Here is a 24,939-nt window from a genome sequence, read left to right on the forward strand (position 1 = left end):
AATGAGAGTCTAATCTATGAGAGAATAATAAATAGTTCGAATTTTTGTTTATATTTTAGCATAATGGAAGAGTTTATTCCAACACGAGGATCCGAAATGAAAAAGGATGCCGCAAAACAACTTATGGTAGTCAATTATGAAGCTCCTAAAAAAAAGGCAAAGAAAAATGATGGGAACGATGTAAAAGAGGACGTATCAAGTTTTAACGAAGGAGATAAAGACATGGACCCAAAAAGGAAGCAGGAACTGGAGATGAAGCGAATTAGATACGAGGTTATGAAATTCGGTATGTCCGGCTTTGAAAAAGTAAAGGCAAACAAAGCAAAAGTTCAGCTTGCGATAAGCTTAGGTGCTAAACCCCATAAAAATGTTAACATGAATTATAAAACATTGAAAGAGCAAAGAAAAACGCAAAAGGAAATGCAGAAAAATGAGGAACATACATCAGGACTCGAAAAGAGTATGATAAAACATAAAACTGCGAAAACTACTAAAATGAAAAAGAAAGGTTCCAGTGGTATCTTAGACGTGTATGGGAAAGTAAGTAAGAAACCGGAGGGTAAAAAGAAAAGATGAGATTGCAACTGTAAACATTTAAAATATTTTTAGTTGCTCGATTGCAATTGATACAACATCAACTAATTATGTCTAACAGTAACATTTTCCATATATTGTACGTTATATACGAAGAATAACGAGTAATAAAATAATATTTTTTATATGTTTACGAATCATTTGGGCCAGCCTTGAGCTTTAATAATAGGGTACACATTTTCGCATATGCATATTTAAAATATATATATATATATATATGTATTCGTATGTATTTCCGGATGCCCCAATGGAATGATTTGGCATTTCAAAAACCATCTCTCGTGTTCCCCCGAAGTCAGTCGAAGGCTGCAGCTGTTGGTGCCACCTCGAGTAACATCTGGAGGAAGACATTCACTCCTTCTGCAAATAGCATGTACAATATGTAGATTTAGATAAAGCAGATCGTTAGATATAGCATAAAAATTGTTTCAAAAAATTGGTGTTGGATCGAGCGTAATTGAGATGTCTGCTGGTGGTATACTTACCCATAAATTTGGGCACATATCCGTATTTAACAAATGGGAGGTAGACAAGCATGCCCGCGAAAATGAACCCGGCTGCGTACAGATACTCGATTTGAGGCTTTTCGATGATTGGTGCTACAATCAGGTACGCAGAGATTCCAAGTACGAGCACAGGTATCACCAGCGGACACTTGTATGGTCGTGGATGATTTGGTCTGGTCCTTCGCATCACCAAAAGAGCGAGCATCGCTCCGCCGTAAAAGATCCAAGCGGTGAACGAAAAGAAGTCTATCAGGGAATCTATGTTCCCGGACAATACCATTGCACCTGGACGATAGATACGTGTTTTATTGGCTCTGAGCCTTGAAATAGTTTTGACGATAGCGGTAAGATACCGTTTGTATAAGTTTGAACGGTACCTGCAACAATGGAGTGGAAGATGAGGCCCGGGGCGGGAGTAAATCGTCGCACGTGCACATAACTGAGACAGTCGAGCAAATGACCCTCGCGGGATGCGGCGAAGCATAATCTACCTGCTGCAAAGAGAGTACCATTTGCGGAACCGAACGTGCTGATCGCAACCGAGAGCGGCATGAGCCATGCCATGACGCCAAGAATCCGATTGCCAAAAGTCTGCAAAACGTTATACGAGGATGACTATTTCCCATCGACTAGAGATTTTGTTGGTTTTGTTTGTCTTTGTTCTTTTCTTTTCAAAGAGGTCCAATCGATTTGATCGTGGATTAAAAATGTGACTAACTAGGAACATCGGTCAAGCGTAACACGCCGATTTTAATGAAAATTGTATAGGATATAATTTATCGAAAAATATTTGTCACGTAGTCTGTTGGATCGGATCCGCATCAACTTTGCGGGCTATTTTCATCCGCTGTATACGAACGATCGCGGATAAAACTAAATACGTGTCAAGTATTTTTGAACAAACTGTGTCCCGTATAAAAATGAATTAGAATCGGCGTGCTACGCCTGAACGATGCCCCCTGTAAAGGAGGAAAGGGAATGTGACTAACGTTTGTTCTAATTCTTGGCTTCTAATCGAAACAAATTTTCAGATTGTGGTCTTACCACTGCGACGGCTTCGCTTTCGATCATTTCCGACGGCGACATTACGGCTAGATAAGAGATGTTTATCAACGCGTAACAGAGCGTGACCAGGGGTATACCGATCATGATGGAACGCGGTAGGTTCTTGGATGGGTCTTTGATCTCTTCGGTAACGTAATTGAGATTGTTCCATCCGTCGTAGGCCCACAAGCCGGTGTAAAAGGCGGTGGCCAATCTGCCGATGTTCACGGTATTGCCGTCCATTGTGTCGAAAGCGCCTTTCAGGTGCTGCGTGTTACCCTGTATCAACTTGTAAGAACCGCCGGCGATTACAACCAGTATAGCGATCAATTTGGCCGCGGTGAACGCGTTCTGCACACCTGTGGCCAGATTAACGCTGTAACAGTTCACCAGCAGTATTAGTATTATCGCTAGGAGGGCAACGATCTTGACGACTTCCTCGGGTGGATCGCAGTCGGCCGCGAACGCCTCGACCGCGTATTGCGCGAACGACAAGCAAATGATCGCCATCTGCGACGGCTTCAGGACCAGCGTGGAAACCCACGAGAAAAGGAAAGCTGGCGGCGCACCAAACGCGTCCATGAAGTAGGCGTACTCGGCGCCGCTGCTCGTGTTCATCGTACCCAGCTCGGCGTATGCCAACGCGCCGCACAGACTCAACATTCCGCAGGCCGTCCATACGAGGAAGCTGATCCCGATACTGCCGGTTCGAACTAAAAGCCCTGACGGCGAAACGAATATCCCGGAACCTATTGCAACACACGCCAAACGTTACACCATTGCTGCAATGTTATCATTAGACTGCGGATCTTTATGCAAACCAAAGTGTCCAAGTCAACTGTTATGGTGCGTTTAGACCAAACGAACTGCTCGAAAATCCCCGTACGTAGCATTTGTTCATACTTATAAAATCGAGCAAGCACTCCTTTTCGTTGTGGGGAGCAAACTTTGTCATTTGGCTGGTCTGAACGCACTATAATGTATTTAAAACTTCATTTAAATGTATCTAAAATGCATGAAATCCGCAGTGCAGTACTACAGACTCTTTACAGAACTGATTCTGCGAATGATTCTATGTCCAAGGCGTTTACCTATCATGGTGCCAACGATTAGAGCCACCCCACTGACGAGTCCCACCCGTCTCTTGAGGTGAACAGAGTTGTTCTCCTCTGGGTCCGTCCCCTCCAGCCCTCCACCCCCTCCACCCCCGTCTTCATCATCTCCCATGTCCCCCGATTTAGCTTGTTTTTTCGGTTCGTGTAGCTGTTGTTGCTGTTGCTGCTGCTGAAAAGGCGTCGTAGCAACGGTGTTCCAGCCGTTGCTGTTGCTGTTTCCATTGTTTCGGGCTGATCGCGATACCAACGTCGATTCGGGAACCCCATTCCAACCACCACCGCCACCGCCGCCGCCGCCGCCACTTTGCACCTGTTGCTGTGGCTGATTGCCGTTGCTCGTCTGTGGATCATGTCCCACGGTAGCTGAAACACATCGTTTCCCCGTCATTTACTTGTTCTGCCGACAGAACCTCTCACTCGTCAAATTCCAATGTACATCGCAGACTGTCCCCGAACGCTTGACTCACTATCCTCGTCGTCGATAGACCACCATATGGCTACCTTCGTACATAGTTTACCAGACTCTACATATACAGGATGACTAATGAACGAGTACTCTACCAAACGGTCGATACCGTCACTAATTAATATTTGCTACGAACCGCTGACGTGTGTTCATACAATGTCTTTTTATTCTTTTGTTCCTCGGAGCAAACATCTTTCAATACCTTGCACTGTGATTTATTTTTTAGTCCCGCTGATTGGACAACTTTTGTAGGACAATACAGTCGGACGATGCGAACATGCGAGATCTAAAATCAGGATTTTGTTCTCTAGATCGCGAGATTTACATCGAGAAACGTGTTTCACTCCGAACTTGAAGGTCTGTTATCACCAGACTGCGGATCTTCACGCGAATCCCTATCTTCACACTTAATTACAGGACGACGGACTAACCGAATCCTTGCAATGAAAATAAGACGAGAAAAAAGGAGTCCAATATTTTTCCAAGCATCTGTCGCTGTCGGATCGCCTAACTAGAGTACGTTTCCTCGTCGGTCGGGAAAGTTGAAACGGAACGAAGAGAACCTGGATAATTGTCGTCGACGGTCAACTCGAAAATGAGTGGCGGCGTTTCGAAATACGGAGACTGTGCCGTGTCGCGTCGCATACCTCCCGTCACTGATGAAAGTCGCGTCGCATAGTTCGAAGGAGCCCGAGGAGATCTAAAAAGCGGCAAATCGTTGTATTTGTATTTATGCTGCCACGTGACGTCCATTATTATATTATTATCTCCGAGACGTTGCCGTTACCGTAATAGTTCGCGTGGCCGGGTGCCAGCAGATTTCTCGTGACCGGGATCGTTTATTGCTTCTTTACTTGTCCCATCCGGCGATATTGGTTGGACCCAACGCACGCTCGCGCTCGCGATAATTGCGTTCCTCGTTTGTACGCTTGCTTTTTTTTCCGCGTCCGTGCGCCCGCGGCTAAATTGAAACAAATTCGTCGCGGGACTTATTAATCGCCGGTCGTAATTGGTCCCGGCCGTTGAATTTTATCGGGTCGCGCGAGTTTGCCGCGCTGAAAATCAATACTATCGGCCAGCGACATCGACAGCCGATACGCTTTTACGACCGGAGCCAATAAATCTTCATAGAAGAATTTCAGTAAAGGAAACGTCGTGATTTCGTAGATGTGGGCACACGTTGCAATGTCGAACTTGTTGCATTCTGCGAACGAATTAACCGACCGTGCCATGTGAGGCGTCGTATCCTTTCAAGGTGACCTTTCGATAAAGAACTATCGATTTTCCTCATTCGCGCATCTTCGACCGTGACGTGACATTTACACGAACGGAGGGTGAACGATTTTTCGAACTGCCCTCGTCGACGCCTGTTGGGTTGACGCGCAACCCTTGTCGCTTACGGTTTTATCTTAACTTGATTAGGAACGCAAACTTTCGCGTTTCCAAGCGCAGCTTGTACTAGTTTTGAATTTCCTTTCAGCTCCAAGCAGCTTGTCGAAATCGGACGCTCTCGATAACGTCCTTCACTTTGAACTTAATCGAGGAGGTGGGACAGCGCAGACTGCCAAAAACGATCGGGCCGCGAGTTAACGCGGTTGTTCTTGGAACGAGATAACCATCTTTGAGCGGTTTCCGCTAAGCAAATTGAAAAGTGCACGGCGCATTTGGAAGAGGAAGAGTCGAGCTCTGAAGAGATATTCATGAAACGGACACGGCAACGAATGCATTCCTAATAAAATTGTGAACGCGACAGCCTGTTTTTACATCGACAGCGTCGAGCGTGTCGGAAACTCGAGGAACGTAATTCGGTCTCGTTTAAAGGCAATCGCGGCCGATATTTCGCTCCGTCGTCGAGCAATCTAATTGCTAGGCGTAAGGGGAAGCCGAGTTTAATGGTTTTAAACGGTTCAACTAACAAAGACGTCGCCGAACACGCAGAAGGTGGTTGCCACCGGCTGCGCTCGCTATCGGCCGGTGAGCAACGCGACGAATTATGTTGCAAAATTCCACAAAGCGGTAACTCGATATGCAAATATGGACGTTCGCGGAATCCACCGGACTCTAGTTATGCACAACGGCTTAATTGTTCGACGCGAATCTGAGATTTATTTTGCATCATTTTCCAAGAAAGAATAGACCATTCGCCGCGTTTCTAGGCTCGTTCAAAAGTCGACCATTTATGTAACACTTTTTCGATATCGGAAATAAAGACTTTTATCTGAAAAGCGAATAAAAATTTGTTGAAATTATCGTTCCGAATAGGGTATCGTTTAATCCGCTTTGCCTGCGATTTACCTCTGTCGATTAAAACGCTTATCTTGGTAGCTCGATGCATAATCGAATTTCATCCCGACCCTATCGTCGGATTCTCATAATTGGAGACACGAGCCTGTTCTGAATCGTGTGAATGTCCATCGCGACGAGGCGGCGTAATGATCCAATTGGGTTTAATTTAACGTTCCTGTGAAAGAAACCGAAGTTCGCGAGCGCGCGCGGTCTCGACCGATTCAAGATGAAGGTCAACTTGCTCGAGAAAAGCGTATTAAATTGTGCTCGGGAGCTTAAATTTGTTTGACCGAGTCTCGCGCCGGAGCGAACTCGGGAGAGGCAACAGCTGAAATTCTATGGTCCCTTTGTCGTCGAGGATGCATATGTATTCAGCCGGGTACACCGTGCCGGAATGAAACATTTTAAAGCTCCGGAATCGATGGCCGAGCAAACACGCTCGCATTTTAATGCTCGGTCGAAAAGCGCGATCTGCGAGAGCGCGATGCCGCGCCGATGCGCAAATACAATTGAACAGCATTCAATTTCCTTCCCACGCGGGCACCTACAGGTCGAGTTACCTGTGTAAAGCTGTCGATTTATAGCTACGCGGCATTGTCCAATGCTTCTCGTCGCATCCTATCGATCGCCGTGTTTTCTATTGTCTTATGAACTCGATCGAGCCATCTTTCAGCAGAGAGAATAAATAAAAGATCGCGTCCGTGACGAGCGACGATGTAATCGAACCAGGATTCCGAGCGAGTCAGAGCGTGGACAGAGTTTATGCGAATGGCATCGAAACACAATTGAAAAGTGTAACTCGGGAGACACGCGTAAATATAATTGGCTTAACCGAGCCCGTCGTTGGTGCGCCGCTGTTCGTCGCCGCCGCGTCATCGGACTCTCTTCGTCGAAGTGCTACGTTCTGAACTCGCTCGTTCGTCTATTTGCGGCCGCTTCATACGGCACATATTCATTGTGAAACGTTCGAAATAGGCACGCGAACTCGGACTCGTGGGAAGAGCGTTTCGATCGGCGCGGCGTCGAACTCGCGCTCGCAAGCGGACTGCTTTCACGCAGTTCGGCCAATGAGCGAATGAAATTTGAAACATCAGGGTAATCGGAAGAATCGCAATCCTCGATTAGGCTTCCGACGTAGTTCAATCCATTCTGTAGGTAGCAGTCTAATACAACAAGTAGAACCGAGCTGAAACTTCTTTCTTTCCTTAGTTCGCCAATTTTGTCATTAACACTAGGTTTACGGAGCTCTAAAAGTGACTATTTTACATTACGTTATGGAATAAACAAGAATGTGCTGCCCAAATTTTTAGCCATTTTTTGGTTAAATAACATACCCAAAGAAATAAATTTGTTGAATAATTTCTCATGGATGTATCTTCAGAGTCTTAACAAATTGTAAATTAAAAATATTAGAACCCGTCATTTCGACGGGTCCCGTGAACCTAGTGTTAAAATGTATGTTTTAGATTTTATACGAATCTTATGCCCTTTCGAATAGCGTAGGTTTTCAGCCTATTTAGCCTAATGGTAACCGTGTGTGATTCTTCGAGGAGATTTTAATCGTTCTCTTGAAACTTCTTGTTAGCGGCCGCAGTTTGCTGATACGTCGGGAAATCTGCTTGGCTGTTTGATTTCGCGTCGGACTTGGACACCCGACTCCGTTTGCTTAGGCAGCGATACGCGAGGAATGCCAGTACATCGATGAGAGATCGATGAACGCGTTCCCGATAAACGCCCAACCCGCTTCTTCTAATTTAAGAACGAGGATCTACTCGTTAAACGCAATAACGCGTGAATTGGCCCTTGACCGGGTCCAGTTTGGCCCGGTCATCCAGCAAGCCGGCCCCTGGTGATTAATCCTTGATTTATTTAACGGTGGTACCTACCGAGTTAACAAATGCATATTAATTTCTCTTTGCAATTTACAGACTGCTTACAAGTTTACAGATCACACAAGTACGAAATTAATGTCGATTAAACCGAGTCTAGATAAAGTACCTTTACATTTTACGTTGTTCGTACCGTTACCGATATTTAGCCGTCAATGAATATATAGTAATACAAACGATATAAATTTTCTTCTAGTCATTGTAGATGCCAAGATCATAGCGAAAGCGGTTGGAAAATTGATGAACAGTATGGACCTAAGCGTTGCTATCTGTTAACCCTTTGCACTCGGCGCTATTTTAATTCCAAAGCTAAATTTTTCTTCCGTCTTAGAACATTTTCATTTTATTCGTACGAAACTGACCCGATTTCTACATATAATATTTAAACGTTTAGTAATCTATTAAATACAAATTTTGTGATATTTTTGTAATCTCTTTGAAATAATGCCACAACCATTTTCAGCGGCGCTTCAGAGTCACCACTCGAGTGCAAAGGGTTAAACGACCCTTTCAACCGAAGCGCATTTCTGTTCATTTCTTTCAAATGTTCTGACACGAGGACGAAAACTTGAGGCGCGTAAAACCATTTTTGTCGGTAACGTAGTCACTCTACCTTATCGCGAATGTACGAAGACCGGGATCTTAAATCGGCTCCGTGCCAATTTGTACCGCGATTCTAGATTTTCGGATACATCTCGTGCCAGTCGTCCCGCACACGGCGCACGGGATCGTTTAAATAGAAAACGCGGGGTTATTCTCGGACTCCGTGCACCCTGTGAACTCCAGTGGTCCGGTTTCGCAGTATGACGCAACCCCTCGTGAATTTCGGCGTCCGCGCTGGCTCCCGGCGTTGCATAACCATAACCCGCGCGCCCCTGAATGAACGCTTCCTTCCCAGCTCGGCCACGAATTCGGTCTCGGAACGAGACGAACCGTCCTAGACGCCTATATGCGTATATAGCGCGGGTCGTACTCGCGCCAATTGCGTGCGACCGTAAACAACTGCAATTGCCAAGTCGGAGTGGCGGCCGTGCACGTGCATACGACACGATGCATAAGGACGAGCCCGCTAACGTGCGGTTTTATCCCGCGTTATTTGATTACCTTCTATTTCGAACGTGATCGTCGTGACCGTATTTCCATGAATCTATTATCGCGCCGGTGATAAAACAAACGCACATCGTAAACAAACCGTCCTCGAAAGTCTGGCATGGCAAGCAGTGGTTACGTTTTAACTGCCGAGAAATATGCATGTTTAAGTCGGTTTATGGTATGTTAATTTTGTCAAAATACGTTCTTGAAGATACTCTATCTAGTTAAGCGACTTCAATTTCTATGAAACTTTACATATCGGTATATTGATAGGGTCATTTCGCGCGTTATTGCACCTATCGAGTGGATGGCTGTTTCTAAATGGAACAGAACGTGTTGGACGCACGTTTCAAAGTCTCGAGACCGTGCGAAGCGTAAAACGCGTGCGGCGCGTTACGACACAGAGAGGCAGCTCGTAATGCTCGTAACCGTTTGTATAAGCCGGGCGGTGTATCGAGGAGAGGCTTGTCCCAAGAATGGAAGCGGTGTTTATGAATGAAGCGACCCGGCGAGGGTTGTTGGAAAGCGCGCGAATCTATTCGATCGAGAGAACAAGTTGCCGCTCGACGTTGGTCGTGTCGCGCCGTGACGAGGAACAATCGGAGGAGGTGAAAGGATCCAGGAAATCTCGGATGTCTGATATGGTTGGCGGGGGTATACGTATATCGCTTACCTCGTTTGAAGGGCGCGACATGCATGACTCTAAGAGGGACCGATAAGAAGGGCGGACTGTGAGACCGCCTCTCATGACACTACGCCGACTGTTCAATGCGAGCAACGTCTTTGTCAGAATGTAGCTGTCTTCTGCACGCCGTCTGACACCTTTCTCGCGAAAACGTTCCCTCACGATTCTCTTGTTCGAGGTTCGACGGGCGACCGTTCCGTTCGCCCCTTTCTTCCTTGTCTGGTTTCCCGACTCTCTGTTCTCGGATACCACCAAAAGGTTCCTGCTCCTCCTGTCTGTCGATTCCGACGCGTCCCCTGCTCGAGTCGCCTGGCGGTTCTAGCGCGGGTTTTCCACTTGTCCACGGGCTCCGATGAATCGTTTGTTTAACTGCAACGTACTCAAAGACGATATGCACCGATCCAGCTCCGACGATGAACTGGGGCTTTCGACGGAAGGAGACGCAGCCGTTGTACACCGACCAGGAACGAGGCCGGGTAGGGGAAGCTGCGAAGAGACCAACAGGAACAGCAGGATGGACAAGCGGACGCCCAGCGTCGGCGCCACAACTCGCTCGATACCGTTCCCCTGCCTTCGAACACGGACGAGATATACGAGTAGAGGAATCACCTAATGCATTTTTCTGTCACACGCTCGTAGGGCTCTACACAGCCCCATTACCATTTTCGTGTCGCGCTCAACAGCTTGTTGGCGGGAATTGAGTATTTTGTATAGTTCATTTCTACTATGAACCTTGAATGCGATTTATTCTTTTTCTTTTTTGCGTCGAAAGAAACTTCTGTATTATTAATAGACATGCAGTAAATAGAAATTTTCTTTTTCATCTACTTGTCACATTTATGTTTGTCGAGATGCGGCCGGTATCGGTACCAATCGGTAAAGTAGAAACTGCACCGAATTGGCCCCTTATGTAGGCAACCATAATGAATAAATAAATTTTAAGCTTTAATGTAAGATTATTTGCATAAATATTTATTTTAGAAATATAAATCGATGTAGTAATATACACAGAATGAGCATTTATGGCAGTTTTGTGATATTTTTCGGACATAAGACATTGTTAAAAGAAATGTAGTATATGCGTACCTGTGTAACCGGTTGCCTACGTAAGAGTTGATCGGTAAACATTTTTAATTCGATTGATCAACGCTAATGAGCAATCACGACTGACTTAGTTAATCATCGATCACTGATTATACATCGATTAAATTAAAAATTGAATCGTTAACTGCGATTGATAATCGAGCGGTATACAATCCAAGAGTACATCTAAGAAACATAACAAAAAGTAGTTTATTTATACAATACACAAAAATGTACAATGAACGTTCAGTAATATGCTGTATTTTTAAAATGCATTGCTACAATAATCGTTTGCAACAAACTATAAAAATGAAAACTTCCTCTTCTGGTAAATGCATGTTCATTTATGAAACTCCAGTATACCTTCTTCTTCGAGACTTTCCATCGACTTCTTCAACTAATTTCATTCTTTTGTTACACGTGAGTTTTTATACTGAATATAAGAGCACTTGTATGTGTGAAAAGTTGTTTTGAATTCACTGTTTCGTTCAATTCAAGTTTATATCGCTTCTTTCGAATGAATCTCCGTTCTTTTATTTCTGAGGAAGCTCAATGCAGTAAAGTAATCTCTTCATCTATTTGTAGTCAGTGTACTGATATTCTACAAACATTTATATTACATATAAATCTGTATACAGTATTCTCTCGTTAACGTCTTGAGCTTTCGCCCTCGTTAACGTCCCGTTTTCCTTCTGTTCCCTGATGCATCCAATAGCATTCCCCTTTGTCTTTGACCATGATTCATTTCCGAATCATCGTCGATACGAAATACTGTTTACTATTTGATAGCATCTCATCATGACCCCGATCGTACTGTATATGCATAAATCTCTTGATTTCACTCGAACAAATAAATTCTCCGGTCTTGTATATTTTGTTGCGCTAGGCCAGCTCTTATGTGCAATTCCATGATATAAAAAAATCGTGATAATGTGCAATATACATAATATCCTCTGGTTTGTAACAATCGTTTATGTATAATACAAATTACAAAAAATAAATATCAGGAATGATTCAGTGTGCTTTGATAAAGTAACGGTAGACAAGAGTCGCCAGTACTCCAAGTGCGATAGGTATCAGCCATGGCCTCCAAAAACCACTGCAATTGCCAATCATCACAACACGTTGCAGCATCGACTATTTACACATTGTAAGTCTTAAAATTTTAATAATGTTACAGGTTCGGATAGCACAAGCACAATTCACATATACAACACGCATTCTGTAGCTACATATAAAAGTTAGCCCACAACCGGGTTGTTATAAATATAGTAAGCTTGCTATCACAACTGTTAGAACATGAATTATGCTATCCGATATACAGTAACTTAAATATAATAATTTTCTACCTGCTCTTGTCAACCACTACAACAGGTTCATCTTCGATTTCTCCAATTTCGTACTCTACCATCATCTTTCTGGCATAGCTGGAATGACCAAGATCCTCGAAAGGCTCTGTCGCATCTTCGCCACCCACTTGCATAAGAATTTCTCCTCCTCCTGGATGCTTAAATTTCAAGCAATCAATATAAGAGCTTGAACACGTGTTTTTACAGAAAATACATGGTACGTGGAAACATTGAAATTAAGAAATTATAATTATATCAACCTTAAGCAGAAACGATGACAAATTGTACACTTTACGATTAATGATAACCCACAGATCATTGGCATCTTTGTGTTTAGTTACTTCTGCTCGAGTGTATATTTGAGGAAGAGCGGCATCGGACGTATTTTCGGTAGTATTTTCTGTCGCCATATTTTTTCTTCTATCAGCAAAGAATACGTTTCTGAAGGTCGTTAAGTATTATATAAGTACCGCTGTGCAGAAAGAATAGAACGTGAGTTAAATAATAACAACTATGTCTAGTTTGGAATAGTTCTAACACTCGTTAGAAAATACAAATCGAACGCACAATTTCGACTGCTTGTCTGTTAGCAGCCGCCACAGTCTGAATTTAGCGATTCGGTTAGTATGTATTTAGACGATGCGAATCTTATGCCAGGTTCTAATAGCAGAGAGGAGATTTCCTCTCTGCTAATATAGCAATGGACTTCGTTAATCAGTATAATTCGAAATTTTTTCTTTCGCTATCACGATAAGATCGATAAAGTATAGTCACCGTATTAGTTCAATAATAAGTAGCAACAAGTTCGCATCGTAGAAGAAAATTATTTTCGATTAATGAAAAACCGGTACACGTGTGAATCCAGTTCTTACTCGAATAGCCAAGTCTGGAATGCCAAAAAAACAGTAAAACCTGCCAGCGGAATCGGGCAGATTTGCAGCAGACATTGACCAAAATCGGTAACGGCATCTAGCGGCTGTTTTGGTAATTTTCTAGCAAAAACATAACCTGCAATTCCAGCCCGAGTCATCAAAACCGCCGCTAGATGGCGTGACAGATTCTGGCCAATGTCTAGTGCCAATTTACCAACAAATTGCTTTCAAGTTGCTAGTTTTTTTTAATAAAAAACCTTGATTTACAAAACTATATGGCCTATTGAGTAACTTTGGGCCTCCGAATTTGTAGCGCGAAGTTCTGACTAGAAGTTAGACCAATCAGAAGCCTCGATTTATGTGCAAATATCTGAATTTTGTAACAGTTTAGTTTAAGCGTGCAAATTGAATGCATTTCTTTGTGAAACGATTGAATGTTTTCTTGCTGATTAATTCGCGTTGAAATGAATGATCGTTAACCACTTATGCTACACAATTGCAAGATATTTCAAAGTTTCATCGAGTCCAAGTCTCTTTACGGACATTCGAATAAAAACAGAGAATGAATTTCGCCGGTTTGTTGTATATATGTATCGTTATCGGCCTCGCAACAATTTCTGGGAAATGTGATTCTTTTTGGAGAAAAGGCCTATCGTTCATATCCAATGCGTTTGGTGCCTCGGTAGAATACATACCATGTAAGTTTGTGGAATGTTGTAATGATGACTACATTTCGCCTGACATTAACAGTAAGTGTATCAAACTAGAAAATTGTTATACGTACTTTCATATTGAAAATAAGTTTATTGTAATTATGTACTTATTCGTAGAATTAGATGATCTTCTTAGTGGTGAGCTTTATGGGCAGGATATTGCACATCGTGTAATAGTAAGTGCTCTACATGGGCATTTAAGTCGATCCAATCCTCCCAAAGCTCTGGCTATGAGCTTCCATGGCCCTCCAGGAACTGGTAAAACATTTGTAGCTCAAATGATAGCTAAATCATTTTACAAGAAAGGCGAACAAAGTCAGTTTTATCATTTCTTCAATGGGCGTAATGATTTTCCTTTAGAACGAGACTTGGAACACTACAAGGTAAATGTTCGTTGCTTTATTACAGAGTTGGGTTTAAAACAAAAGAAAAATGTATGCTGGTGTTCTTACTATTGCTCTGTAATAAGAGCTCTAATGTGTACATACTGTCCTATGCTATTTTTAATTCTACAAACAAGTTAATTTTTATATTGTATTATTTGGCCCAATATAGGAAGAATTACGTAAAACTATTATCAACAGTTTAACAAAATGCGAGTGGTCGATATTCGTATTCGACGAAGTAGATAAGATGCCAGAAGGCTTGTTAAATGTTCTTGTACCATTTCTGGATTATACTACGCAAATGAAATCATGGAGATTTTCTGGAACTTCGTTGAACACTACAAGAGCAATATACATATTTTTATCAAATACTGGCAGTTCACGAATCCTACAACACTTATTAAATCTCTGGGGAGAAGGTCAACACAGAAGCCAGACTAAACTTCAAGATTTTGAGAATTTGATAAGCATTGGAGCTTTCAATGAGAAAGGTGGTTTACATCATAGCGATACAATCGACACAAATCTCATAGATCATTATGTGCCATTTTTACCGCTCGAAGAAACACATATAAAACAATGTTTAATCAAAGCTTTTAAAAGTAGAGACGTTCATCCTACAGAAGATCACGTAAAATCTGCAATGTCTTACGTTGTTTTTGGACCTTCTCCTCACAATCTTTATGCAACATCCGGTTGTAAAAGATTGGAGCAAAAGGTAGCTTCTATTATATACAGCCATAGGAAGAGTAAAGATAATAGTGAATTGTAGGATCACAAGGCAATATTTTTTTCTTATGTTAACGTTTGAATAAGAACTAAATTTTATTGATTATTCTCATTGGCACAATCAGAAAATATGTGTAACAGTTAAAAAAATAGTACAATTAATTTGCTACTGTAATGTGTGTAGCGATACTTACGAATGTATTTGTATATATATATATATATTTATCTAAGAAATAGTTAAAATTTGCATTGTTAACGATACAGAATTACAGTATATACAATTGAAACTGGACAATTGACATTAAAATATAATCATAAAGAAAAAAAGTTGTCTACAATTATGAACATTTGGCAATATAATATATTTCCACATGATTCTAATATACAAAGATAGACAACTTTGATTTTTATGAATTACCTTTTTCTAAAATTCCATGATATCGCGATATCGTACCGAAAAATAATAAATTCTTTTCATTTATACAAATCACTAGATATAGTTGGTTTTATATGTTCGATTCTCATACACGCAAATGTACTTTCTATTTATATATAACTGTGATACGGCACAACCTCGAGTTGAGAGAACAATAAAATAAACTGTATTTTTTATAATGATATTGATGCACGAATGAATTTGTCCCTATTTTATACAATGTATTAAAAAATGTATTATATTATATATGTATATATATGTATAGTTTATCTCTTTTCTTTAGTTCTCTACTGAGGAGCGTTTTAATAAAGTGTTATGATTGCACGATGACGCGATTAATATGAAAAAATATTTGAGAATCGTCTGTGCCATCATATCGAAAATATACCTAAGTAATCGAATTTATCATTATTCCTCTTCAACGTATTCCTTTGGAAAAAATCCTATTTGATCTCCTATTTTGCCTTTCCACCATCCTTTGGCGTCGCCTTCTTTACTCAATACAACAACCCTACAGCCTCGTCGTAAACTCAGCTGATTACGTTCCCCTCCACGGAAATCGAATAGTGCCTTGGCCAGTACACGTCTGTACGGCCACAATAAACGTTGATCTAAATTCTCAAAATTCTCCGACAACGATACCCGTTCGTAATATTCAACAAGTTCGACTACACTCTTAAAGAAACGAGATTCGCTGAGATAATATAAGTCGGCTCCATCGACGTCACGTTTAAACACCCTTATGTGTTTCACCGCTCCATTTGCCCTATAACGTTCACATAAACATTATGAAGTTTGTCGTCGATTAACATTTAGAAAATTTCTTGTCAGTTTGCGTAGGAGAATCTTACTTGATACTAAGAGCGTAATTCGTTTCGTGTGTCAAACGTGATTGTCCTGCAGGCCGCATTCGCAACATGTATGTACCATCTTCACGGGGTTCTAATTTATTGGCAGCTGTGTCCCGGCCCATTTCACCCACAAACCATAATTTCATTGACAGAGCACGTTCGCATGGTAGAGGCGGCGGCGGTGGAGGTGGCAACGGCACTGGCGTGCATCGGCCCGATTGTGCAATGCATTGTTTGTGCACAGCATAACGACACACTTCACATCGATATCCCTGAACCAATGAAATATACACCGTAACACACCTTCTTCCATTGATTATCTTATTAACACATTCGTTACCGTATCCAGATTTAACCAAACTTATAGCCAGAAGCAGCATCCAGCAGCTTTTTGTAGTCTATTGTTACCTTCTTCTGTTTTTACCGAATACAAGAAGAAGGTAACAAGAGGGGAGAAAAAGTTGCTAGATGTTGCTTCAGTGTGGGCATAGCTTTACAGTCGTCTTTTTTACCTGAAATATGCGACCTTTCAGGAACTTGTTGCACCGTTGACAGCTAAGGGGTCGGTCAAAAGTTGTCAGTTTAAATTTGTGATTAGTGTTGCGACAAGCGGAGGGATTAACGTTGTCCATCGCGTCCTGGAACGCTTTGATCCACATCTGCTTCTGATCTTCCGTTCTGGCAAACAATGTATACGCTGTGTATTCTTGCTTGTGAACAAGCAACCATTGATAAGTCCATCGTGCGTCTCGGCCGATTGTTCGTCTTCCTGTGTGATCTTCCAATCTATAGTCGTCCAACCGTAAAGTCTCACGGTAACAGTATTGTTCTCCTCTGCCCGCTTTACAAATTAATACTACTTGCTCAAAAACGAATGCGTAACGAGCTTTCACTCGTTGGTCGCCGTGAGCTTTTACCTGCAAGGTAATGAAGACACGTTGCTTGCGTTAACATTCGTATTCTCAAACACGCTTGCCGGATTAGTACCTTAAGTTCTCCGTCTTTAAGCAGCCGTCCAAAGTCTTTTAATTGCGCATCCTCCGGAACGTCCCAGTCAATTATCGATGCCTGTATGTCCTTTATAATGTCCAACGTGTCCGAGTCACGTTTCACTTCATTAATGTATTGAGCTATATCGACCATAACTTCTCTGGCTCTTCCAAGATAACGTCTGTCGTCCAACCAATCGCAAGGTGTCTCTTCCACTAGTTTATCCAACAGTAAGTGATACTTCAACACTCTTTGCATAGGAACAGAGAGTATATCCCTCAACTTGAATTTACCGTTATTAGCTTCTTGTTGGCATCTCTGTGATCGGTACAACATTATCTAATGTTAGTTACTACGTAGAGTAAAACACGCGTACATGGGCCGGACAATCGTATTGGGAAACTTACGATAACTTCTTGATTAACTAACTCGTTTCGCGCGCAAGCTTCTTGCAATGTGTTTTGTGCGAGAGTAAGGTTTGCGCAGTAATCACCATATATGAGGAACTTTTCTCGCCAATCGAGGAAGACCTGTGCCAAAGCAATGCCGCCTCGGGCTTTACGGAGCTGACTGTGAAAACCGGCGTGAATTTCTGCGAGTTCTTTAATGCCGAAAAATATTCGCGCCGCATCCTCGGGCCGCAGCAAGGACGACAGCGGTCTAGCAAAATGCTTGAGCAAACTATTGAGGACGTCCGAGTAATTTCGCTCGGTTTCAACGAGCTCCTGGATCACATAATCGCTTTTCCCGCCTCCGGAGATTATACCGTCCTATTTTTAAGGAGAATGCATTACAAATAGGATTCGTTCGTAATAAAAATAGAATGTGGAGTAGATACTATGAAGCGTAACAAGACGAACGGGTCAACATTGAATGACTCACACGATTTTATGTCATTGAGATAAATATTCATGTTTACCAATATTCTATGTATATGGAGATAGCAAATAAATAAAATGGAGAAAACAATAACGACCTGTACAACAGATGGAGGAGGTGGCAAGTGCAGACTACAGAGGTCCTTGTAGATCTCCTCGCTTTGAGCGTGGCTGCAAAATGCTCCATATCCGTCTTCCTCACCGACTGGATCTCCATTGTCCCCTCCTCCACCTGCTTCATCACCTTCTCGCCTTCTAAACCTTCTGCGGCGACCTTCGTCCTCACGGCTTTAGCATAAAAACATGAACGAACAGCCATGCACTATTCATGCACGAAACAAAAGTAAAATTTCTGGCAAACTTAAAATTAATTCTAGCAATGATACATCTCGTTGAGAACAAGGGGCATAGCTTAACACAGAAAACTCTGCAGTGGGTGCTATAGAGGTCGAGTCACGCGAAACGGAACACCTAAATGTGTGTTGTCAGCATCAAAGATAGAAGAAAATGCGAACGAGGAAAATTATACTGATCAATGGGGGCAAACACGATGACGCATTAACAGATCTCCTGACTGGGACCACCGTTAAGGTCTTTTGAAGGTCATTGTTCGTATTCTACTACACTTACCTTCATCTATCTTCAAAAGACCTTGACAATAATCTCTATCAGCGTAAACATTAGTAGATATCAGTATAATTTTTCTTTTATCTTCGATACTAACAAAAATATTTAAGCGTTCCCTTCCACGCGAATCATTTTCTATTGCTTGAAAACAGTGGTGCCAGTATCACTGCACGAAATCGCAAACAGCTCAGAAACAAATGAATGTTTACCATGGAACGTACTTTATGCGATAATGATATAGAGTTTCGATAGCGGAATACAGTGATGTTTGGTACTTTGGTTGTGTAACACGTTAATCTTTGAAATTACAAACGACAGATACCTTCTTCGCGGAAGGCCAGTCGTGCTGAGAATTACTCGAGAAGCAAAGTAATTCTTGATATACTTGGGATTCATCTACATCCATAGCCTTAGGCTTTATGGTAAATGCTACCATTCCTGTTGTGGGGCTAAACCCATTGACAGAAGTTATTGACGAGTTACAATGTGCAACACATATGTACATGTGCTGTTGTATATTACATTGGATACATTAATGTTCTTATGTTTTTAGAATAATTCGCTACAGTCGATAGCGTTTGTAAACTGTACAGTATTTTACGGATAGACAACAGAGATGCTTACCCGGCACCGGCGCTTTGCAAATCTTTGTATATGTCTTCTTGCGATCTACCGTGTCCTACGGAGAATCCACTGTAACGATAATATGTTATACATTAAACTAATATAAGTTCTGCCTGAAAAATTGTAGATTATAATTAACTCACGGAATATCTTTGCGTCTGAGACGTGGACAATTGGATAAAGCGGATAATGTACATAGTACACGATGAAAGTTAGTCAGATCAAACAACATGGAAGCCTCGAAAAGGTCGGATTCGGACAGGCCAAAAATCGTCGAGCATGCGGACAGAAACACTTTGATATTCCTTAAACATAAGAACTGGGACATTTGCGGTTTCTGATTGACATCCTTCATATCTATGCAACCGGGATCCACCATGTTCAACAGGTTGCATAGCAGTACTCCGTCCCTCAACGTGTAAGCTAAATCGATCGCGGTTGCTTTCGGCCAGTTTGCTTTGTGATCTGCTCTTAGAGCTCCGCATCGAGTCAACCATTTTGCACACTCGTGCCAGCCGTTGTCCGAACCGCCGTCTATTCGATTCATTGTTGCTTGCGTAGAGCTCACAGAATATTAAAAGTTTACGTTACAAGTTTCTTTGATACGCAATTGTGCATTAGGCCGTAGAGACTTTGTAGATGCGCTTCTGGATGCACTGAAAACTACAGAAACATAAAACCACCTTTTATCAGGTTTATCTAAACATATTCGTAGATACGTTAGTAAATGAAAGGAAATAAGAAGATTATCTATAGAATACTTTAGTTGATAACACTGTTAAAAATCTATTATGATAAGATACATTGTTGTTTCTCTACGATTAAGATAAATAATATAATTGGACGCGTACCTCCATTCGCCGGAGGAACTGTGAGTCGCTTCTTCGTTCTTCTGTCAGCGTTAGGAATATTCTATAACAAGTACTGCAATAGAAGGACTCATTATTGTGTTCCCTGTCGGTTCCTAGAGGTGTCTCAATGGGAACCGTCGTGCTGCTGCAAATACTCCGTAGGCAGTGTCATCGCTAAGAAAGCATCTCGTTGTGCTACGGTTGTTAATACGTTAATATTCCATCACACGATATGTCTTGTTTTCTCATTGTAATATTATGACGTTCGGCCCACTGTGGCTTGCGACCGCCATATTGCTGCTTCAATGCAGTCGATCATATCATAAATTTCGTTGCTACCATTCGCTTCAAGCGTTCAATCACAGATGGCGCTGTGTGTGTCTCTCAATTGCATTCAAACTCGAAAAAGTAGATTGAAGTCAAGATATTTCGCTTGTTTCTATTATTTAGACGTACAACATCGTTCATTTAGTTCGCAGAGAAAAGAAAATCGCTTTTGCTATTCAAAGTAGAATTTAGGTGAAACAAGAAACATATTCGTGATTTTCTAGCATATTGGATTGTTGTTTATATTGTTACATTGATAAGAATTAAAATTCGATGTTACGAATTCTAATGAAAATTTATTGAGTCTTAGTGATTCTTTCCCCTGAAACTAGAAAGAGTAGATGAAGATGTATATTTTATTGCGTAAGGGGGGGGGGGGGGGGTGTCAAAATCAAGTAGGCTCGAAATTTGATGATTTTTAACTATATTTATATAGCGTTAAGGTACGCGATTTTTAACAAAGCCCATACCAAGCGGTCAGCCAATCGGACGAATAAGGTTGAGTGACGTAGCAACGATGTTACGTTTACGGATCTTGCACATTGTGAACAGTCAGTCAGTAAGTCCTGTGACCGCGCAGTGAACAGACAGTGATGAGACGAGTCCCGTTGCGTTTCTGAAAAATGTCTGTAAGTTCACAAGAATAAATTTTTAATGAAATCCGTTATTACCGATTCGTTTTTCGGTAACGTTTGCACGTTGTCTTTGTCGTAATTCTTTTACTAAGCTATAGATTTCCACGCGTTTATTTGAAACTTAGCCCGGGAAATTGTAGGAAAATTTGAACTTCGGTTCAAACTGTAGGAAAATTTGAACTTCGGTTCGATCCGATTGATTAAAATAAACAAGCTATCGTTTTTTTTTTAAATTTCCACGTAGATCGATTATTGGAAATTTATGTTTGCAAATCGCCCACAATACCACGAATATTAATGACAATATAGAAACAATAGAGAAAGCTACGAAGCTCCTAACGCAGCACGGTAACTCGGGGAGCTTATTAATAGGTTTCCGGTAGGTAAAACGTTAACGGTGAAAACTGTAATCTCTGTGCTGGAGGGAATGGCAATTAAGGTTTCCAGGATTCAACAGCTCGTATAATTCTAATCGTCGCGATGATCGCCGAGGCGGGGAACTTGAAATCACCGCGTGACTTCACTTTATGAGTAATAGTTGCGAATGACGCTTAACTGGCTATCACCATTTGCGTTAAAACCGCGAAGGAGAGGGGACGGATCACATGGAGATACTTTCGTTCTTGTTACAGCTGACCATAACACGTGTCCTGGGTCGCGCGGTAGCGTGGCTGATCATCTGCAGTGCTGTAAATGGCGATCTTCAAGATCAATTGCAGTGCAGAGACGAAAATAATACGCCGGTCGACTGGTAAGTGTTTGCGCAATTGTTCCACCACACGCGTGTTATCAATGAATATTTTCACATGTTTGCGAAGCGTCTGAATCGTTACGAGCGCTCTGAAAAATTACGAAGCTTATCTACCGGCGATTATGTCATAATTTCTGAAAATCTATGCCGTCTGGGCCGTGATTAATGACTTTTTAATGGATCCTTCGATGGCAACAACAATTACAATTGTGAATCAAGAAAGTCGTTCCCAGTAACGTAATTTAACAATTTCATTTGGGATTCTAATGTAAAATTGATTATTACTATTAACGGGATTCCGGTAGATAAAGTGTTAGTAGATCCCATAAACGAGCGCGATAAAGAAATCGTTTCACGATGATTAATCTTCCAGGTACGTGCTGTACAAGCTACCGAAAACGTCGACAAGCAGCAATCCCTTGATCAGAGAAGGCCTCGCGTATCTGATCATTACGAACCGAACCGTTGGAACCGGTTGGCTATTGTCCACAAAGTCCATTGGCTCGGACATCTCTATCCCTGGATTAACATTAGCGCCTCTTTACGACCAGGCAAGTTCTATAGAACAGACGTTAATTAGTACTAATCTTTTAGCCGCTTCAGGGTCGCTGAACCCGTCTCCGGATGCTCTGCAACAGCTTCCGGTTGTCCGTCGACGATTATGAAAAGGAATCAACTCAAATGGAGCGTACCGACGCGAAGTTAGGTGGTGGTTTTGAATTTATCAATTTTTACCACTTTCGCGGGAACCGGTTGCACTTGCGAATTCTTGTTTCTCTAGCAACCAGGAATCTCTGGTCTATGTCGAAAAAAAAAATGTCTAACGGAACTGTTTGAAACGCTTCCAGAAAAATGAGGACAACATCATGTGGAGCCTGTACAACGACAGCCCGCCGGACGCGCCGGCGGTCTTCAAGTACGGACACACGAAGGGTGCGGTGATTGTTAACAGCGAGCAGGGTTTCTGGTTAATTCACAGCGTGCCTGGTTTTCCTCCGGTGCCGAATGGCGGCGTGTTGAAGCGACCTTCGAAAAGAGAGGACGTAACGATCCAGGGTAGATACGCGTATCCCGAAAGTGGAACGCACTACGGGCAGAGCTTTCTGTGCGTGTCGCTCGGCAGCGAGCAATTCAACACCGTCGGCAAACAGCTGATGTACAACGAGATATCGGTGTACTCGAAGAACGTCCCCGATTTGCTCGGCGAACAGTATTCGATGTTGAAGAACGCGATCGAGCAGAAACGCGTCAAAACGGCCCCGTACAACAACAAAGAAACCATAATCTCCCGAGGGTCCGTGAACTTCACTTCGTTCGCGAAAACCAGCAAATGGCAGAAAGGTAACCAGGCTACGGTCCCGGGGTGAAGCGTTTACGTTCGCGCGAAACGGTTCTGTTATGCCGTGCTGCTTTCAGATCTGTATTCCGACTTCGTTGCGCCGAAACTGCGGACGAATCTGTACGTGCAATCCTGGCTGAACGGCCGCGGGAAGCTGCCCTCCGCCTGCTCTCGTAACAAGTAATGATCGATGCTACTTAACGCGTCCCGAAAGTCTCTGCGGAATCAAAGCGGTCCGCTCGAACGAGCCGAAACTCCACAGTTCAAGGGGCCAGCCAGATGCGAGCTCTTGCAAAATTAACACTGAACCTACCACGGTCAAATGCCCGGTTTATTTTATAATCGATGAAATTATGAAGACTTTGTTGAAGCATATACTTCGGTAGAAATTTGTTCAGAAAAGGGAAAAATTCGGACTGTTTTTAGAAAGCAACCACTCGCTTTTCTGCTCGGTAGGTTTAGCGTTAATGAACTTTTGGGAGTTTATTTTCGAGAGCATATTGAACCGATCTTTCCGAGATTGTAGGGATAGTTTACTCCGCTATTGAAGTAACTATTCGTTTCGATTGGAAAGAGTTATAGATGAGGATTATGTTAAGTGTTTCGCTGGTTGCCGGCATTTCTCTCACGTTGGTTTTCCATTCCAGGGTGTACAACGTGAAATCTTTGAAATTCGAAGCGGCGAACATCGACTTCTCGAGCAGCCGCGACCACTCTAAATGGGCCATTACCGTGACCAATAAAACGACTACTCACTGGGTCTGCGTCGGTGACATTAACAGAGCAGTAAATATCCATATTTCTTCTCTTTTCGTTCTTTGTTTCGATTTTTCTCGTATAATTGCAACATGTTTCTTCCCAGGACACGCAGTACTCCCGAGGCGGCGGAGCAATGTGCTTCCAGCAGCCGCGGTTGTGGAACGATTATCGGAATGCTGTAAACGACGTGGAGCCTTGTCCTGCGTAAACAACCTGCTCCCCAGCAACTAATAACGATAGAGCTCGAGAATAAAGTTCATTAACTTGTATGTCCCCTGTCTAGCGCAATAAAATCACGCTGTAACTGTCGCGGCAATATGAGACTCTCTCTCTCTCTCTTTCTCGTTCTCTCGCTTTCTCTTTCTCTCGACGTTAAACGTAATTTGCTGGAGCCTACAGACCCAGACTGGTGAAACGGCGAGAAATACGGCGAGTAGAGCCGTGTACAGTTTAGAATATTTCTCGCGAGAGCTTGTATATCATCGAACGCTGCGAGAGCGTGCTTATTGTTTTCGGTAAATTGCGAGAGACGATAGCGCGCCGGAGGTATCTAGATACACATTTGGCATTGTGCCGGTGCACTAATTCAGTTCTAACGGCGACGAGACCGTGAGCCGCGCAAGAACCAGACAGCAACGCGAATTTATCGAACATGTAACTTGGACCATTCGAAAGTTCGGTAGTTATTCGCGAAGAGCAGCTCCCCACCAATTCCAATGACCATGAAATATGTCCCCAAGGTCAAAGTTCCGAACAACTTTCGCACACGCACGTACGGGCCGCTCGGCCTTGGCGGTCCGAGGTGTCCGCAAAAAGTTCGACGCGCGTTGACTTTCGAATCTCTGCGACTTCGTGCGATCAAAATCGCGGGGCCTACGCTCATTTTAATAAGCGAAAGCTCGATTTTTACGTCCTTGAACTTAGATTCTCTGAGCGAGCAGCCGAGGCTCCCTTTTCCTTTAGACTCTACGGAGTTTGAACATTTTTTTCCATATTTGTTTCAACGCGGCCTCGTGGAGGGAAGTCTCCTCTTAACAATGACTCTTTCGAAATTGATCTGCG

The 24,939-nt window shown here is 42.6% G+C and overlaps 6 protein-coding genes across 15 annotated transcripts in view; 3 read left to right on the plus strand and 3 right to left on the minus strand.

Moving 5' to 3' along the window:
- Positions 1 to 719, plus strand: part of LOC143359913 (40S small subunit processome assembly factor 1) — a 180,998-nt gene extending 180,279 nt beyond the window's left edge. For all 4 annotated transcript variants that reach the window (XM_076798291.1, XM_076798288.1, XM_076798290.1 and 1 more), the window contains exon 2: positions 60 to 719. In XM_076798291.1, coding sequence (XP_076654406.1) covers positions 64 to 576 — 513 coding nt within the window. In that variant the 5' untranslated portion in view covers positions 60 to 63 and the 3' untranslated portion in view covers positions 577 to 719. The remainder of the gene's footprint in view (positions 1 to 59) is intronic.
- LOC143359907 (b(0,+)-type amino acid transporter 1) lies at positions 579 to 10,155 on the minus strand. Of its 4 annotated transcripts, XM_076798265.1 has the most exons (7): positions 4,513 to 4,750; positions 4,289 to 4,425; positions 3,236 to 3,622; positions 2,145 to 2,893; positions 1,478 to 1,691; positions 1,080 to 1,385; positions 579 to 954 (listed from the first exon to the last, which is right to left on the minus strand). In XM_076798265.1, exons 2-7 carry the CDS (start codon positions 4,368 to 4,370, stop codon positions 890 to 892), a joined length of 1,803 nt encoding a protein of 600 aa, XP_076654380.1. In that variant the 5' UTR covers positions 4,371 to 4,425; positions 4,513 to 4,750; the 3' UTR covers positions 579 to 889. The 4 variants fall into 4 exon arrangements, with proteins under 4 accessions (XP_076654380.1, XP_076654379.1, XP_076654378.1 ...); XM_076798264.1 differs by lacking the exons at positions 4,289 to 4,425; positions 4,513 to 4,750 and adding an exon at positions 9,666 to 10,155; XM_076798263.1 differs by lacking the exon at positions 4,513 to 4,750.
- Positions 10,156 to 10,947: 792 nt separating this feature from the next.
- Cyt-b5 (Cytochrome b5) lies at positions 10,948 to 12,519 on the minus strand. 2 transcript variants are annotated; one of them, XM_076798294.1, is made up of 3 exons: positions 12,370 to 12,519; positions 12,110 to 12,267; positions 10,948 to 11,859 (listed from the first exon to the last, which is right to left on the minus strand). In XM_076798294.1, the coding sequence occupies exons 1-3, from the start codon at positions 12,517 to 12,519 to the stop codon at positions 11,775 to 11,777; spliced, it is 393 nt and encodes a 130-aa protein (XP_076654409.1). In that variant the 3' UTR covers positions 10,948 to 11,774. The 2 variants fall into 2 exon arrangements, with proteins under 2 accessions (XP_076654409.1, XP_076654410.1); XM_076798295.1 differs by having other exon boundaries at positions 10,948 to 11,897.
- LOC143359911 (torsin-1A) lies at positions 12,463 to 15,136 on the plus strand. Of its 3 annotated transcripts, none has more exons than XM_076798285.1 (4): positions 12,463 to 12,601; positions 13,485 to 13,730; positions 13,812 to 14,077; positions 14,250 to 15,136. In XM_076798285.1, the coding sequence occupies exons 2-4, from the start codon at positions 13,544 to 13,546 to the stop codon at positions 14,850 to 14,852; spliced, it is 1,056 nt and encodes a 351-aa protein (XP_076654400.1). In that variant the 5' UTR covers positions 12,463 to 12,601; positions 13,485 to 13,543; the 3' UTR covers positions 14,853 to 15,136. The 3 variants fall into 3 exon arrangements, with proteins under 3 accessions (XP_076654400.1, XP_076654399.1, XP_076654398.1); XM_076798284.1 differs by having other exon boundaries at positions 12,520 to 12,729; XM_076798283.1 differs by lacking the exon at positions 12,463 to 12,601 and having other exon boundaries at positions 13,308 to 13,730.
- Vav (Vav guanine nucleotide exchange factor) lies at positions 14,893 to 20,367 on the minus strand. The gene is made up of 9 exons (XM_076798262.1): positions 20,067 to 20,367; positions 19,359 to 19,878; positions 19,216 to 19,284; positions 18,063 to 18,252; positions 17,494 to 17,856; positions 17,084 to 17,404; positions 16,609 to 17,013; positions 16,097 to 16,368; positions 14,893 to 16,011 (listed from the first exon to the last, which is right to left on the minus strand). The coding sequence occupies exons 2-9, from the start codon at positions 19,760 to 19,762 to the stop codon at positions 15,654 to 15,656; spliced, it is 2,382 nt and encodes a 793-aa protein (XP_076654377.1). The 5' UTR covers positions 19,763 to 19,878; positions 20,067 to 20,367; the 3' UTR covers positions 14,893 to 15,653.
- Positions 20,368 to 20,923: 556 nt separating this feature from the next.
- Positions 20,924 to 24,193, plus strand: Dnaseii (deoxyribonuclease II). Its single transcript, XM_076798420.1, has 7 exons — positions 20,924 to 21,022; positions 21,661 to 21,779; positions 22,153 to 22,330; positions 22,628 to 23,120; positions 23,196 to 23,298; positions 23,766 to 23,904; positions 23,981 to 24,193. Exons 1-7 carry the CDS (start codon positions 21,017 to 21,019, stop codon positions 24,083 to 24,085), a joined length of 1,143 nt encoding a protein of 380 aa, XP_076654535.1. The 5' UTR covers positions 20,924 to 21,016; the 3' UTR covers positions 24,086 to 24,193.
- Positions 24,194 to 24,939: the final 746 nt, after the last annotated feature.

This window comes from Halictus rubicundus, chromosome 12 (assembly GCF_050948215.1).
Source record: "Halictus rubicundus isolate RS-2024b chromosome 12, iyHalRubi1_principal, whole genome shotgun sequence".
Lineage (NCBI taxonomy): Eukaryota > Metazoa > Arthropoda > Insecta > Hymenoptera > Halictidae > Halictus > Halictus rubicundus.

What these genes read in the sequence shown, in the direction of transcription:
- LOC143359907 (XM_076798265.1), bottom strand. Translation starts at nt 4,370, where the DNA reads ATGCGACGCGACACGGCACAGTCTCCGTATTTCGAAACGCCGCCACTC. An exon ending in AAAGCGAAGCCGTCGCAGTG is followed by an intron (nt 1,692 to 2,144) that starts GTAAGACCACAA and finishes AACGTTTTGCAG; the next exon opens with ACTTTTGGCAATCGGATTCT. An exon ending in CTTCCACTCCATTGTTGCAG is followed by an intron (nt 1,386 to 1,477) that starts GTACCGTTCAAA and finishes TCTATCGTCCAG; the next exon opens with GTGCAATGGTATTGTCCGGG.
- Cyt-b5 (XM_076798294.1), bottom strand. Translation starts at nt 12,519, where the DNA reads ATGGCGACAGAAAATACTACCGAAAATACGTCCGATGCCGCTCTTCCT. An exon ending in TGTCATCGTTTCTGCTTAAG is followed by an intron (nt 12,268 to 12,369) that starts GTTGATATAATT and finishes TTGAAATTTAAG; the next exon opens with CATCCAGGAGGAGGAGAAAT. An exon ending in GTAGTGGTTGACAAGAGCAG is followed by an intron (nt 11,860 to 12,109) that starts GTAGAAAATTAT and finishes TGGCAATTGCAG; the next exon opens with TGGTTTTTGGAGGCCATGGC.
- LOC143359911 (XM_076798285.1), top strand. Translation starts at nt 13,544, where the DNA reads ATGAATTTCGCCGGTTTGTTGTATATATGTATCGTTATCGGCCTCGCA. An exon ending in CATTTCGCCTGACATTAACA is followed by an intron (nt 13,731 to 13,811) that starts GTAAGTGTATCA and finishes ACTTATTCGTAG; the next exon opens with AATTAGATGATCTTCTTAGT. An exon ending in GAGACTTGGAACACTACAAG is followed by an intron (nt 14,078 to 14,249) that starts GTAAATGTTCGT and finishes GGCCCAATATAG; the next exon opens with GAAGAATTACGTAAAACTAT.
- Vav (XM_076798262.1), bottom strand. Translation starts at nt 19,762, where the DNA reads ATGAATCGAATAGACGGCGGTTCGGACAACGGCTGGCACGAGTGTGCA. An exon ending in TAGTTAATCAAGAAGTTATC is followed by an intron (nt 17,405 to 17,493) that starts GTAAGTTTCCCA and finishes TACCGATCACAG; the next exon opens with AGATGCCAACAAGAAGCTAA. An exon ending in TTAAAGACGGAGAACTTAAG is followed by an intron (nt 17,014 to 17,083) that starts GTACTAATCCGG and finishes ATTACCTTGCAG; the next exon opens with GTAAAAGCTCACGGCGACCA.
- Dnaseii (XM_076798420.1), top strand. An exon ending in TAGCGCCTCTTTACGACCAG is followed by an intron (nt 22,331 to 22,627) that starts GCAAGTTCTATA and finishes AAACGCTTCCAG; the next exon opens with AAAAATGAGGACAACATCAT. An exon ending in TCCGCCTGCTCTCGTAACAA is followed by an intron (nt 23,299 to 23,765) that starts GTAATGATCGAT and finishes TTTCCATTCCAG; the next exon opens with GGTGTACAACGTGAAATCTT.